The sequence below is a fragment of the Esox lucius genome, chromosome 15 (genome assembly GCF_011004845.1).
Source record: "Esox lucius isolate fEsoLuc1 chromosome 15, fEsoLuc1.pri, whole genome shotgun sequence".
Taxonomy (NCBI): Eukaryota; Metazoa; Chordata; class Actinopteri; order Esociformes; family Esocidae; genus Esox; species Esox lucius.
The window spans coordinates 27,453,679-27,469,245 of record NC_047583.1 but is presented as its reverse complement, the minus strand read 5'-3'; the positions used below and the strand labels follow the sequence as shown (position 1 = coordinate 27,469,245).

General features: G+C 40.1%; 2 protein-coding genes across 3 annotated transcripts; both read right to left on the bottom strand.

Annotated features, from left to right (window-relative positions):
• Nucleotides 1-281: 281 nt before the first annotated feature.
• LOC105015519 (B2 bradykinin receptor-like) lies at nt 282-3,998 on the bottom strand. 2 transcript variants are annotated; one of them, XM_020053883.2, is made up of 2 exons: nt 3,617-3,998; nt 282-1,648 (listed from the first exon to the last, which is right to left on the bottom strand). In XM_020053883.2, the coding sequence occupies exons 1-2, from the start codon at nt 3,799-3,801 to the stop codon at nt 577-579; spliced, it is 1,257 nt and encodes a 418-aa protein (XP_019909442.1). In that variant the 5' UTR covers nt 3,802-3,998; the 3' UTR covers nt 282-576. The 2 variants fall into 2 exon arrangements, with proteins under 2 accessions (XP_019909442.1, XP_010877029.1); XM_010878727.3 differs by having other exon boundaries at nt 3,821-3,998.
• An 8,049-nt stretch (nt 3,999-12,047) lies between these two features.
• LOC105015510 (B2 bradykinin receptor) lies at nt 12,048-15,134 on the bottom strand. The gene is made up of 2 exons (XM_010878715.3): nt 15,019-15,134; nt 12,048-13,728 (listed from the first exon to the last, which is right to left on the bottom strand). The coding sequence occupies exon 2, from the start codon at nt 13,719-13,721 to the stop codon at nt 12,681-12,683; it is 1,041 nt and encodes a 346-aa protein (XP_010877017.1). The 5' UTR covers nt 13,722-13,728; nt 15,019-15,134; the 3' UTR covers nt 12,048-12,680.
• Between the last annotated feature and the right edge of the window lie 433 nt (nt 15,135-15,567).

Genomic DNA, 15,567 nt, shown 5'->3' with positions numbered 1-15,567 from the left:
CTATTAGTTCTCTCAGAAGGCACTGCCCATCAAAAGATTAATAAACATCTCCAGGGACACTTCATGGGAAGATAGCATTATCCATCTGCCCCATAGCCAGCATAAACTGTTGCCAGGGACAAAAGTTTTGAAAATATTCTCTATTGGCCTCCAGGGCCTCTAGTTTCTGTCTGCCAAATAAATATAAAAAAAGATACCAATCTAAGCTTGATTTCATTTACTTTGTTACTATATTGAATACAAACAAACAGATAAAAAAACAGTCAGTATTTCAGCCAATGCAAATTTTATTATGTAGTAAAACGATTCAAGAACTATTCCATAGCAATGCCCAGAATTACAATCACTAGTCATTCAAAACAGATTACAATAAACACATCAACACCAATCTTAAGAAACCTTTTGAGGGGACAGCAGCTATACGAAACAAAGACATTTCAACAGTAGCAAAAGCTAAGTATAACAAACACAAAACACTTTCACAGCTATAATCATCCTATTAGATAAAAAGCTAATGCAAAACTGTGTGCTTTGAAATACCACTTCCCTGACCATGCCTGTTTAACCATAGATTTTTTATACCTTAGTTGAATCGGTGTACTTTTTGGTGGAATTCAGATTGACTGCATTATAGGAGCTCCTACCTTTACCAAAGCACATCATTTGTTTACATACTGCTTTGGCCCTCTGCTTAAAGTGCTTTCCCACTATCACATACAGGAAAGGGTTGAGTGAACTGTTGCTGTAGCCCAGGTATGTTGCCAGTTGAGTGCTGATGTCTAATGCATCCTCCCAGTTGCAGCTAGAGATGACCTTGAAGTGAAACAGGGTATCAAGGATAATAACAACCTGGTAGGGCAGCCAGCAGAGGACGAATGCGGCCAGGACAATAAGCACCAGCTGGGCAGCCTTTTTCTCTGTGCCAGCCGCTGCCGTGCTCCTGATCCTGCTTGCTTGGTTGTCTCTAAGGACTCTGATGATGTGGTAGCTACAGAAGGTCACGACGGGTACCGGAACCAGGAACCCTATTATATTCACTGTCAAGTTGTAGCGCAGCCTCCAGCCATCATGGGGGTACGCCAAGTAACATGCCTCCACTCCCAGTTCCGAGAAGAACTGGACGGATCGAAAGAGCAGCGCGGGGAGACTAAGAAGCCCGCCCACCAACCAAACCCCCAAGCAGATCCCGATGGCCCATGCCGGTCTTCTACTCCCGCCCCGTGACGTCAGGGGCCGGGCCAGAACCAGGTATCGGTCAAAGCTCACCAGTGTAAGGAACATCACGCTACAGTTGTAGTTCATACCGATGACGATGTTCACAAGGCGACACATCAGCTTCCCGAACGGCCACTGGAACTGCTGCATGATCGCCACCACCCAGAAAGGCAGGCAGGACACCATGAGGAGGTCGGCGGCGGCTAGGTTCCCCAGGTAGATGTCCGCCACCGTGCCGTGTCTCCTCTCGAGGCAGAACACGCACAGCACAAAGGCGTTACCCACAATGCCGAGCAGGCAGATGATGGACATGTAGGCTGGCTGCATGGAGTAGACCCACTCCCAGGCCTCCGTGTGGTTACACTTGTCCTCCGCCGGGAGCGCCTCATCCATTGAGGGGGACGACCAGTTGTAGACCATTTGATGAGCTGTCCTAGAAGAGGTTGGCACATTGATTTAATGGGTCTCTGATTATTATTACGGCATAACTATAAACTCTCAACTCTCAGCCTGATAGCTGATTTATGGTGAGCTCTCTAACTGAAATTCGTTGCTGTACATCACCAAGGTGATTGCTACACATTGGTGGTGATATGAGGTAAGTTTCCACCTTTCTCCATTAAAGCTCAATAAATGAATCCATTATTATTATTTTCACTGTGTGTCAATGCAAATTGACAAACAGCAGTGTTGACACGTCCCTATTTAGAAATGTCCACCTGACAGTCCATTTATTATGGAACAAATAGAATGTTCATTTGGTTTCAATTGCTAATGGACCCGTGTGGCTTCAGGCTTTCGGTCAAGAAAATGAGTCAAAGAACTTCCAACATGTACTTTGACTGTCCCTGTAGGAGAACCCTTAACCTGATTCAAGGGCAAACCACTTTTGGTTCCAGGTAAAATGTTGGTTCTTTCTAGAACCCTCTATGATTGGTTCTGCCAGGTTTGATAGTGTAGGATCATTACACACTCAGGATCAATGCAGCTTTCAATTTCAAGGATGCGATCAGACATTATTACTGACACCGGAAATATGAGTCACTACATAGTCCGCTAAAATGGGCAGCTGGATTGAATCAGTTAGTAAACAATCTTTTCATTGGACCTCAATATTTAGAGTAATTTTTACATAAAAAGTCATTTTGTTTCACTAACAGTATACACACATTTTCAGATATACACATAACATTGTGTTTGCCAAGTATACAGATTACAAGTTAAGACTGGGAAAAATGCTGAACGTAAAGTGATCTATAAAAGCATCTGGTAAATGACCACCATTAATAACAGAAGCCCCTGTGCCAAAACAACATGGGGACATGAACCATTAAACATCAAAGCAATCTTCACGTAAAATTCTCATTTGTCAATGTCCCCTCCTCTCAATGAGAATTTCACATATTCGATACCCTGGAAACGCAATGAAGACACGCTATGAGAACATTTAAAATGACATGCTACTGGGTAATTTACATCAGAGCATGATACTGTTAGCTGATTCCTTATTTCGGGTGCATATGGTATATCTCATGGGCAGCAAAATATGTTATTAAAATGAGTAGTGTTGCATATTATATAGTCTTTAACATTACAGTTTTTTATATTTGCTAACAAGCATTTATCTATAGTTAAGATACTTTTTCTAAACTCTTACCACAGCAAAGCACCTACATCACACAATTACCCAAATAGTAAATTTTCAGCTCAAAACTAAATTTTGTTCATTAGATACACACGACTCAATATCTATTAATTCTGTCAAAACACTAGCACTGTAATAGGATGGTTCCACAACAGACAAATGTTGTGCTACTTGTGTTGAGCATTGAAAATTATTGGACAAAAGGGTGTTAGCAATTGTAAAAAACTGTAAACAGTTTGCCAGATTGAGGATGTTTGAAATCAGACTAATTAGCTGTGTTGTGGCGTAATATATTTATTATTATTATTTTGTAACCAGGAAAATACTTGTTGAGATTAAAAATCTCTTTTTCAAGAGTGTCCTGGCCAAGACAGGCAGCAGTACAACCACACATACAACACAGAATACACAAGAACATAAAATAACTAACTTAGCTAATCCATCAACCACAAATCCTTAAAATATCATGCAGAACAACTACAGCCAGATGTGGCTTCTTCCAAGTCAATTAATATCCTCTTAAAAGCAACCAATGGGACAAGCTTATTAAGTTTCAAATGTTTCTGTAACTTGTTCCATGCAGAGGGAGCAGAAAACTTAAACGCCTTTTTTCCCAGCTCAGTTCTAACATTTGGTACAGACAGAAGGAAAAGATCTTGGGAACGAAGATTGTAAGTCCCAATATTATTTGCACTGATGTAGGTCAGAAGGTAGGATGGAAGAAGACCTAAAATAGCCTTATATATAAAAACATACCAGTGTTGAAGTCTCCGTGTTGATAGAGAAGACCATCCAACACGTTCATACAGTTCACAGTGGTGAGTGAGAACTTTAAGACCAGTGATGAACCTCAGAGCTCCATGGTATACAGTGTCCAGTGCATGTAAACTTTGAGACGAAGCATGCATATATAAAACATCACCATAGTCAAGAATAGACATAAAAGTACCAGCAACTAACCTCTTTTTAGATTTGAATGAGAGACAGGATTTGATTCTAAAATAAAATCCTAGTTTAAGTTTTAATCTATTTGCCAGCTGCTGAATATGAGAAGTAAAAGAAAGAGATTAATCTATTAAAATACAGAGATATCTGTATTTAGAAACACATTCAATCTTCTTACCCTGAGAAGTGATGATCGAAGGCAGATTAACAACCATATATAGCAAGTTGTTTTTTTGAGGGGCCAATTGGAAGGCTCCCTCTGTAAATTCTATTAAAATGTTCAGGACCTCATTTGTTCACAAAAACAGGAGGATCTTAAAAATCTTTTTCAGTGAGGGTTCAGATGGCATAAATCGCCAGTGTTGCAACACAGACAGTTTCATTAAATAAGACCTGGGGGTGTATGTCGTAATGATTTCTTAAGTATTTTTTACAAGCAGTTCTTAGCAAAGTTTGTGAACGTAACGTGTTACAAAAAAGACCAACACTGTCTGGGAGATCTCATCAGGAATATTGAGAAGATTTGGACATTCTCTATTTCATCCTGAATCTCTCTCCTGAGAAAGGTGACCCAGGCTGTGATTATACCATTTTGTGTCCTGTTTGACTGCAGTGTCACTTGGGGTCCTAATACAATCTAAATGTAATTTTAGGATGCTATCGTGCTGTGAAAACATCTTCACCAGTTCCATGAAGTCACCTTGATTAGAACTGGAGTCAGACTCATCCTCTCCATGGAATGCTTTTCCATGTAGTGCCAGTGTTACTTCAGTCAATCTTGTCAACACCTCCCTATAGTATTTATTTGTATTACTTTGCCATGGGTGTCTAAGGCATCGACTGCTCCTTGTAAAGCTTTCTTCTCATAATCGTTTCATGTGAGACTGTACTGAAATGTTCTTTGCTTTTTTTATATCCCCTTTCTCCAGTTATCGATACCATAATTTTCCCAAGCAGTTCTGCTGCTGTAAGTGTTCTCTTGTCTAAAAAAGTTACAGTTGAAATTATACATAGCATCCTTTTTGGGGGATGTTGTTCTCAAATCTGTCCTTATGGAAAGACCGTCCCACTGTTTTCGTGATATGTAAGGGCTGGTTTTCATGGTCCATACTGTTACATATTATGTTAAAAGTCTGGATGAGAGTTGTATCTGTAGGATACTTTCAAGTAAGAAGGTTTGACATTGCCTCTTCCCATTTTGTTTTGTTTGATCTTTACATTTCAGTCCCCTCTGTAGCTGCAGCTGATGCTACTCCTGTCTCCATCGTATTGTCCTCATCTAAAGCTGTTTTGACATTTCTTCCCTGGACTCTTTCTTCAGCTGCACTTGTTCCTTTAACATCATGCTGACCACTATTTTGTTGTATGCTACTGTTTGAGTTTTCTGAAGTGTGCTTGTAACTTGTTCCAAATCTGAGTTATATTTTTCTGTCCCTACATCTTCTCTCCTGCTACTTGGTTCTGGCCATGAGCTAAGACCCTTGACAGCCTTTTGTAGCTCTTTCTCCTTCGCTCTCACCTTGCGTGGCATGTTTGCACTGCAACCATCAAAGAAAGCAGAAATATTTAATAGAAAAAGCCTTAATTGTAAGGGTTACCAATTTGGTCACTAGAGGGCAACAGTGTAGTTTTGCATAACTTAGACAAAAGGAATGTATCAATGACACTATTACCTTGCTTGGGCTAGCTTTTTATCCACAACCAGCGTTGCCATATGGGAAGCTTTCCCGCACAATTGGGCTATTTTAATGACAGTGTACAGGGTTAAATATGGCTTGGGATGGTCAATTTACAGATAGTGTTGTATAGTAAAACTGGCGTTTGTGCAGTTTTATTGTGGACTCCGAGGGTGTTAGGGTAGTATACTTTCAATTAAATCTGTCAACCCTGTCCACTACATAACCATTAAAGAAACCTGGGAAGTTACATCTCAGCAGGGCAGGATGTCTGTGAGGCTTTGCTCTAAAAGAAAACTATTTATATCTTAAATATGTATGGTATACTGAAGCAATCATAGAAACAATTTGCATATGTATAGTCCTGCTGGCTGCTGATAGTGACATCTATGAAACAACAGTAATTTTACTCTAAATCCTGGAAGTCTTAATTATAAATTGGCTTACAAAGTCAATTCTAAATATTTTCTTTAATTTATTCAAAATCTGCCTGTGCGCATGCCCCAAGTGCATTCATATGATCCTTTTTATATATGATGACATTTGCAAATAGGCCATTTTATGATCTGCAGATTAGTCTATCTTCTCTTGATTAGTTTATTTGTAATAAGTAGATTAGCCTATCTTCTGACTTCTGATGTGACTGTCCAGAAAGGATGAACTGACCTCCTGAGCTGATATATAGATTGATGGCATATTTATGTCTGTTTGTATGAATTTGGCTGCCTACCAAGAGGATGTGAGCAAGCTGAGTCTAGTAAGGCTACACACACATTGGGTTAGATCTATACGAATCTAACATAACTTGTGCGTGATTGAATTTGGTCATTACGTTACGTGTCGCCTGAGTTATGTTTATGCTTGACGAACCATTGTTCAGTTGCTGTGTTCAGCAGAATCTTGCGAACCAGGCAATATAAGCCATTCGTGTAAATGCATTACCAGAATGTGTCATTAGCGGATCTTTCCGTGTTTGGGGTGCCCTAACTAGCCAGACGTCACTTGGAGGTCTGTAAATATCGAACCGTTTGTGACACACATCTGTGGTATACATCAGTTGAAAGGGGAGAGCCAGGGGAATAGGCTTGACATCGACAGACGGAAAGATCCTTAGATTTAGCTTCAGTCCAGAGTCGTCAGTGACTGTTGTCTTGTCACATACGCAATCACGATGACCAAATAGTTAGAGCTACAACTCATAAATAATTGTCCATTTGAATCAGGAGGGTCCACAAGCCAGGCTATCCACCAAAAGCCAAGCTAAGGAGTCAGTGGAAAATCCCCCCCATCAGGTACACTTACAAATAAATGAATTTACCATTTCCAGTTAAAACTTTAAAATAATAAAAATGTGTTCTGTGTTCAGTAGAGTCCCTGAAGCAAGGACAGAATAAGCACAGTATAGTGTGGGAAAATTGACAGTGATGGTAAAACCTTTTTTCAATAAAGTTAATAGAAATGTACAGGTGCTGGTCATATAATTAGAATATCATCAAAAAGTTGATTTATTTCAGTAATTCCATTCAAAAAGCGAAACTTGTATAATGTATACATTCATTCCACACAGACTGATATATTTCAAGTGTTTATTTATTGACATTTTGATGATTATAACTGACAACTATTGAAAACCCCAAATTCAGTATCTCAGAAAATATTGTGAAAAGTTCAATATTGAAAACACCTGGTGCTAATTAACTCAAAACACTTGCAAAGGCCTTTAAATGGTCTCTCAGTCTAGTTCTGTAGGCTACACAATCATGGGGAAGACTGCTGACTTGACAGCTGTCCAAAAGACGACAATTGACACCTTGCACAAGGAGGGCAAGACACAAAAGGTAATTGCTAAAAAGGCTGGCTGTTCACAGAGCTCTGTGTCCAAGCACATTAATAGAGAGGTGAAGGGAAGGAAAAGATGTGGTAGAAGAAAGTGTACAAGCAATAGGGATAACCACACCCTGGAGAGGATTGTGAAACAAAAGCCATTCAAAAATGTGGTTGCAGATTCACAAAGAGTGGAGTCAGTGCTTCAAGAACCACCACACACAGACGTATGCAAGACATGGGTTTCAGCTGTCACATTCCTTGTGTCAAGCCACTCTTGAACAAGACACAGCGTCAGAAGCGTCTCGCCTGAGCTAAAGACAAAAAGGACTGGACTGCTGCTGAGTGGTCCAAAGTTATGTTCTCTGATGAAAGTCAATTTTGCATTTCCTTCGGAAATCAAGATCCCAGAGTCTGGAGAAAGAGAGGAGAGGCACAGAATCCACGTTGCTTGAAGTCCAGTGTAAAGTTTCCACAGTCAGTGATGGATTGGGGTGCCATGTCATCTGCTGGTGTTGGTCCACTGTGTTTTCTGAGATCCAAGGTCAACACAGCCGTCTACCAGGAAGTTTTAGAGCACTTCATGCTTCCTGCTGCTGACCAACTTTATGGAGATGCAGATTTCATTTTCCAACAGGACTTGGCACCTGCACACAGTGCCAAAGCTACCAGTACCTGGTTTAAGGACCATGGTATCCCTGTTCTTAGTTGGCCAGCAAACTCACCTGACCTTAACCCTATAGAAAATCTATGGGGTATTGTGAAGAGGAAGACCCAACAATGCAGAAGAGCTGAAGGTCACTATCAGAGCAACCTGGGCTCTCATAACACCTGAGCAGTGCCACAGACTGATCGACTTCATGCCACGCCGCATTGCTGCAGTAATTTAGGCAAAAGGAGCCCCAACTAAGTATTGAGTGCTGTACATGCTCATACTTTTCATGCTCATACTTTTCAGTTGGCCAACATTTGTAAAAAAAAAGAATGTATTGGTCTTAAGTAATATTCAAATTGTATGTATTAATTTAATCAGTGTGAATTACACGGCAGGACCTGGTCAATGACCTGAAGAGAGCTGGAACCACAGTCTCAAAGAAAACCATTAGTAACACACATGGATTAAAATCCTGCAGCGCACGCAAGGTCCCCCTGCTCAAGCCAGCTCATATCCAGGCCCGTCTGAAGTTTGCCAATGACCATCTGGATGATCCAGAGGAGGAATGGGAGAAGGTCATGTGGTCTGATGAGACAAAAATAGAGCTTTTTGGTCTGAACTCCAATCACCATGGAGGTGGAAACATCATTCTTTGGGGATGCTTTTCTGCAAAGGGGACAGGATAGACTGCACCGTATTGAGGGGAGGATGGATGGGGCCATGTATTGCAAGATCTTGGCCAACAACCTCCTTCCCTCAGTAAGAGCATTGAAGATGGGTCGTGGCTGTGTCTTCCAGCATGACAACGACCCGAAACACACAGCCAGGGCAACTAAGGAGTGGCTCCGTAAGAAGCATCTCAAGGTCCTGGAGTGGCCTAGCCAGTCTCCAGACCTGAACCCAATAGAAAATCTTTGGAGGGAGCTGAAAGTCCGTATTGCCCAGCGACAGCCCCGAAACCTGAAGGATCTGGAGAAGGTCTGTATGGAGGAGTGGGCCAAAATCCCTGCTGCAATGTGCAAACCTGGTCAAGAACTACAGGAAATGTATGATCTCTGTAATTGCAAACAAAGGTTTCTGTACCAAATATTAAGTTCTGCTTATCTGATGTATCAAATACTTATGTCATGCAATAAAATGCAAATTAATTACTTAAATATCCTACAATGTGAATTTCTGGATTTTTAGATTCCGTCACTCACAGTTGAAGAGTACCTATGATAAAAATTACAGACTTCTACATGCTTTGTAATTGGGAAAACCTGCAAAATCGGCAGTGTATCAAATACTTGTTCTCCCCACTGTATATTTATATAATAATTAATTTTGTTTTCATTGAGCTAATCTTTTTTTGTCTTAATTGTAATGATCTTCCTATTGTATTTCTTCAGTTTGTTTTGGAAAAAGAAGGGTTAATATCCAAGAGAAAAAAATATCCAATCTGAATTTTTCTTTGGTTGTTTCTTGGTAGAAATTATCTAGATGTGCTTAACGCTCATTGGCTAGGCCCTCAGGCTTTGAATAAAAGGCACAAACCAACCAATCATACATTTTCTTGTAATTGGTGGAACATCTGTATGATGCCTCAAGGCCTTCCAAAGTGTCGAAGTCAGGGATGTTAAACCAGTTCCACGGAGGGCTGAGTGTCTGCAGGTTTTTGGTTTTTCCTTTAAATTGTTCCCAGTTCAGACCTAAACAACCAGGTGAGGTTAGAAATTAACCAATTAGTGACCTAATTAATCAATCAAGTACAAGGTGAGAGTGAAAACCTGCAGACACTCAGTCCTCCATGGAACCGGTTTGACACCTCTGGCCTAAGTACACTTCACAAATTCAGAGTCAATAACAAGCCTTATCTTGTTTCCTCACGCTTGAGCCCGCCTGAGCCTAGCTAACTGGCTAGCTATTTGCAGTGACTGTACATAAGGATGTCCATGGTCCGGCTGTCAGTCCTGGCTTTGATCTCATTAAAAAAATTACTTATTTTGGATTTCAAATCAAAAGAGAGACTATGGATAATGCAGACATTATCCTGCCATTATCCATTTCATAAAGAAGGACAGGAGAATGGACTTTTAAATGATAATCATAATGGAGAGCGGGCTATTTTTTTTTACATCTACAGCTTGCTCTTTGTTGTTATCTTGTTCATATCATTTTGAATACAATGTTTAAAATAATACTTCAACGTAATATTTTTTACTGGTTGTGGTTAAAATAAAGGTAATGACGTTGCAATAAGATGTACAGGGTACATGACATGTTGTGCTTTTTTATTGCATGTTGGACATTCAGCACAAATTATCTCTATGACAGCATATACTGTCCGTGGTCTTGAAACAATGCGAGTAGTTGAATTTATTACTATCTGAGTGATTGTTTTGGCAAATGTTTTTTTGAAACGACACCACCGTATTTTCTTCTAAAGTGGTTCCTGCTATCGATATTTACAACCATTGTGTACATTTGCTGCTTCCGACCGTTTGACTCTGTCGTCAAAGAATTGCTTCCCCTACATATGTCTCCAAAAAAAAGGTCTCAAGTCATGCCCTGTATATACAGGCATCTGAGGTTTTTATCTATATGTATGATGTCAGCTCTTTTTCCGCTACTGAGGGCCTAGCTTCAGTAGTCACGGTTTGGCATTAAATTTAATGAAGCTAGGCAGCCTGATTTCAGTTGTTAGGAACACAACGTATTGTTATTAGCTAAATGACAAGTATTTTGACTGAGTCAGACCGAGTCAGACAGGTATGGTGAAACAGCAGCAGAAAGAATTACTTCACGCTCTCACTAGTGAGTTTGCTAGCTGGCTGCTCATATGTTCATATCATCTGAACTAGCATCCACATTACTGCAATAAACGTAACTAACCCAAGGGAATTTAAGTGCTAGCCAGCCAGAGTGCAATGCGTTAAAACACCAATGACGTTTTAAATGAACACATTAAACACAAGACACGCGGAAAGTTTCAATTTAAGCAAAAGCATTTGGAAGGAGAGAGGTTTCCTTTTTTAAGATTTGTTTGCCTCTGTTTCATGATATTACATGCTTGCCATCGTTGGCTGAGATCAGAAATGGTAAAATACTTAAAAAACTAAAATAACCTGGACAGGATGGTGCTGTCAGTGGCCGGGCCAATAGGCAGGGGCCTCTTCCGCCCTTCCCTGCCCACATGCCTTCAGCAAAAGGCTTCACCTAGCACCAAACATTTCTCCCACCTGAGGACAAACTGCAATTTTTTTCCTAGAGTGAACTGAAAATATGTACCACTGCTACACTAGCTACAATGTAAACTGTTAGCTACATTACCCACTGGTTCAAAGTAAAGTGAATAATGTGTTAATGGAATGGGGAGAAAGGCTAATATTGTTATCAGAGTACATAGGCTGAGTGTGCTGTTGTCTTTTGAGTGAACCTCAGCTCTTAAATACATACACCACGATAACGCACAGTCATCTAAATGTAGCTGCAGGAAACAGATGGGCATCTGTTATCTGGATGTCATGGAACACACTCTGGACTCTCTCCATCTCCTTGGCCCTGTATTAAGTTAACAAAGCTTTATTCATTGGAATCCAGAGTATGTTTATATCCAATTAAAATTAGATAATGTACTGCCAAAACACAATATTACAATAAAATAAGTAATTATCAATGGAAGATGGAAACAGACAACTATATACTCTGGTTCTTTCATTGTGCTCACTGAGCCTTTACTTTATCGAGATTTTTCATGGATTTAGATCAATAATTATTGTCACATAATATGTCATGGTTTACTGTCGATTTAGGGCCAGATTGACATGTGGCTTAATGGTTTTGTTTCTACTACCAAAAGAAAAGTAAAAATGTCTGTTCCACTAGTCAGCAATTAGACAATGGTAAAACACACTCATAACATTGATTTCCAGGTTGGCAAGACCAACTGTACATCGGGATAAAATGGGTGTGCCCACAACCACAGTCTCTTCAGACAATAACGTAGGGGTTTGGAAAAATCTGAATAAGAGAGCATAATATTCTCTACCCACACAAAAGGAAAACAAGTTGCGTCACCATGGGAAAGTTGACACATTCACAGATATAATCATCCAGACATTTATTCAGAGAAAACACTATAAATTACTAGCCAGTGGAATTCAAAGCTAATTTTAGACGGTGGTCAGACAGTGAAATGCATTTAACATGAAGAATCAGACAGACATGTTTTGTTTAACTTCATAATATTTTAAATGTAACAGTAAGTTTGCAACTGTTCTATGTACATTTGTTGTAAATACAAGACACATTTTTCAAACGAATACTATAGGCTTCTGCTTACACATCTGAACTGACAGAAAACACACAATGTAAAGTATTTTAATAAAGTGCACATCTTGCAAATCTAAAAGACACAGTCATCCAAGATAACATATCATGCTGATAAATACATTCTCAACTAAAGCATGTTTTTCTTGTTATAATGAAACATTGATACTGTCAAGGCTATTAGTCTATTTAAATAAAAGACAATGCGGTCATCTCAACTAAGGTGTAAGTAATCAAGTCTTGTCATCAAAGAGGTAACGGTTATAACTTGTTCTTTTTTGAGTTGGTATTCCAAAAACAGATGGACTCTAGTTTTACATTAAAGCTCAGTGGAGATTTTTCTACTCCCATTAACCTCTAGTTTTAGCCCAGGATGCTCTTTCTTTGTCTCTCAAAATGTGTCTCAAACTCAAGCTATTGTTTTGAGCGTGGATGACAGGTGCGATTGTTGAGACCCAGTAGTCATCTTCTTCCTCATTGACAGCTGTCCAAACGTCTCCTTCACTTTCTTCCTGAAGTTCTTCCCTACAATCACATAAAGGACTGGGTTGAGCACACTGTTGAAGAAAGCTAGGTAGTTGAACACTTGGTTGCTGATCTCCAGATTGTTGCTGAGAAGGCAGCCAGAGATCACTTCAGCCCTCATGAGGACATCCAGGGCCGTAACCACATGAAAGGGCACCCAGCAAATGAGGAAGGCCAGAAGAACCGCTAGCACCAACATAGTAGCCTTCCTCTCGGTGTGCTCTGCGTTGAATCTCTCCATGGCCTGGTTATTCAGGGCCTGCATGATCTGACAAGTGCAGTAGGATATCACCGACACTGGTATGGCAAACCCAAAGACAGTGAGCATCACATCGAACGTTAGCCCCACCTGGGTACTGGGGTAATTCAGGTAACAGGCATTCACCTGAAATTCCTGGAACCACTCCACCGCCCTGAAAAGCAACGTGGGGGTGCCCAGCAAAAGGCCAAAGGACCAAACCAATAAACAGCTTAGCTTGGCGTAGGATGGCCTCCTCATCCGTCCGTGACTCATTGCGTGGACCAGTGCCACATAGCGATCCATGCTGACTAGAACCACAAAGTAAATACTGCAGTAGGCATTCATCTTGATGCCCAGACTGACCAGACGACACAGCAGGGACCCGAAGGGCCAGTCGAAGCCGTTGGCCACGTTGACTGCCCAGAAGGGGAGGCAGGAGACCAGGAGAAGGTCTGCAGCAGCCAGGTTGCTTAGGTAGATCTCTGCTACGGTACACGCTTTCTTATGCAGACAGAACACCAACAGGACGAAGACGTTACCAAGAATTCCAAGGACACTGATGGCCAGGATGTAAGCCGGTTGAATGGTATGAAGCCATTCCCACTCCTCAGCTTCGGGGCACTGGTTGGTGTTGTTGGTACTGTTGTTTTCAGTCATGTTTGTGGAGTTTGTGATGACATCCATTTTGGAGCTGTAGAGAAATATGTTGTGTAAATGTAACTGTGGTGGTTCAAGGAGGGGGATGGAGTTACACGGCAAGTACCGTTTACAGACATTTACCAGGAGGCATTGATTTCACAGGGGTGGTTAACAATCCATTACCCACAATTGTCACAGGCTCTTGCGGGTTGTTTCATAACTACATCTTTTTGTGAATAACACTATTTAACATGCTGCTTTAAATTGAATGTTAAATAAGAAATTTAAGAAGGATGGTTACTCTGAATTTGGATTGCGCAAGCCAAGCACTTGTGTCAATGTTTACAAGAACATGTTTCTATTAAGCCATTACATGTTCGACTGAATGGAAAACTGTCTCCTGGCTAAAGTCACACATGAACAGCTTGTTTTTTTTAGGTTATTTGACATGTTTCAGTTTTGACACAGACACTCAAAAAACAATCAATACTTAACATATTTTGGTGATGGGTGCTGCGATTCATGCGGTTTATATGCCCACCTTTTTTTATTTAGTGAGAGACTCACCAGAAAATTACTAAAGTCATCATGAGCACGAACTGTACAAGTTGGTAAGTGGTGGTTTGAATATTTAATTCCTTATGTATTTTGTACATAACTGAAGCCTCTCAGGTAGAGAAAGGTAATGAAATATTCATTACATTTAGTGACAATCAATGTATCGTGTTACAGGACATTGTTTAATAACACTCCTCATCGTTAAGATTGGAGCAGAATGGTATACCTTCTACCTATGCTGTTACTGCTGTTTCATCAGTATGATTACCACCTTCAACTCGTGATTACCAGCTTTAACTCAACTAAAAACAAACAGAAAAATTCTATAAATATATATATATATTTGCATTTGTGCTGCTGCAGTAGTAGTACACACATTCTTGAGTTTTTATCTGAAGCTGTGTATGGAATGCCAATTTACATTTTCATTGAGCCGATTCCCTTCTATATGTGGTATCCCACGTGCTGTAGAACACATTATATCATTCACATCCTTCTGTCTTGGGGTGTTTTTTCTGTCCAGGTTTAACTTTTGGTTTTCCAGTCAACTAACACATTTTGTGTTATAAAACTCTGCCATAATATAGATTTACACAGTCATTTCCCTTTTGTATGTTAGATTCTAAAATAACAGGAGGCTGTAATTCAAGTTCAAATATGAATGCTATTAATGATTTTTACTAACAGTTTACTTTGATTTAGTAGCCGTTATAAAAGCAGCTGATATTTGCAAATATCTTACAGCAGTTACATGTAAAAACAAATAGTATTTTATTTTATATACCTTTTTGTCTGTAGTGAGAGTCCTCTTGACTAAGTATAAATCCAGATATGTTGTGTCTGTTCAATCCAGCCAAGATGTTTTCCTACACTGCTCTGGGCTCCTTTACTCCCTGTGGTTGACTGACTCACCCTCTTAAAGGAGGAGGGAGCCCATCACGCCAGGGGTGTCATTCAACATCTGTACACTTCTCCTAGTTTTCTTTTTTTCTCATTTCCTCCAACCCTCTGTAACTCCTATACTGAAATGAGATCACTCATATGACACTTTCGATTTTATTTATTTGCTGTCTGAAATCTCTTCTTGGCTGTATCGTCTCACCGTTCCGGGATGTATCGTGGTACTTACACCAAGAGCAATAATGTTTTGCTATTAACTCTGCTGTTTAGTCTGTATATACCAGCTTTTGTTCAATTCATGCCAGAAACCAAAAAAGATTATTGAATGCTCCCACCACAACCTACAACCTGAACAGCTTCCCTATTTGGTGCAACCAGAGAATGGATGTTTACACTTGGTTAATGTAATTGTTATAAAGTAGTGGTTCCCAAC

Coding starts and splice junctions, on each gene's coding strand:
- LOC105015510 (XM_010878715.3), bottom strand. CDS start 13,721: ATGGATGTCATCACAAACTCCACAAACATGACTGAAAACAACAGTACC.
- LOC105015519 (XM_020053883.2), bottom strand. CDS start 3,801: ATGTCTATTCTTGACTATGGTGATGTTTTATATATGCATGCTTCGTCT. Junction 1,649..3,616: donor ACACGGAGACTTCAACACTG/GTATGTTTTTAT, acceptor AACCTCTTCTAG/GACAGCTCATCAAATGGTCT.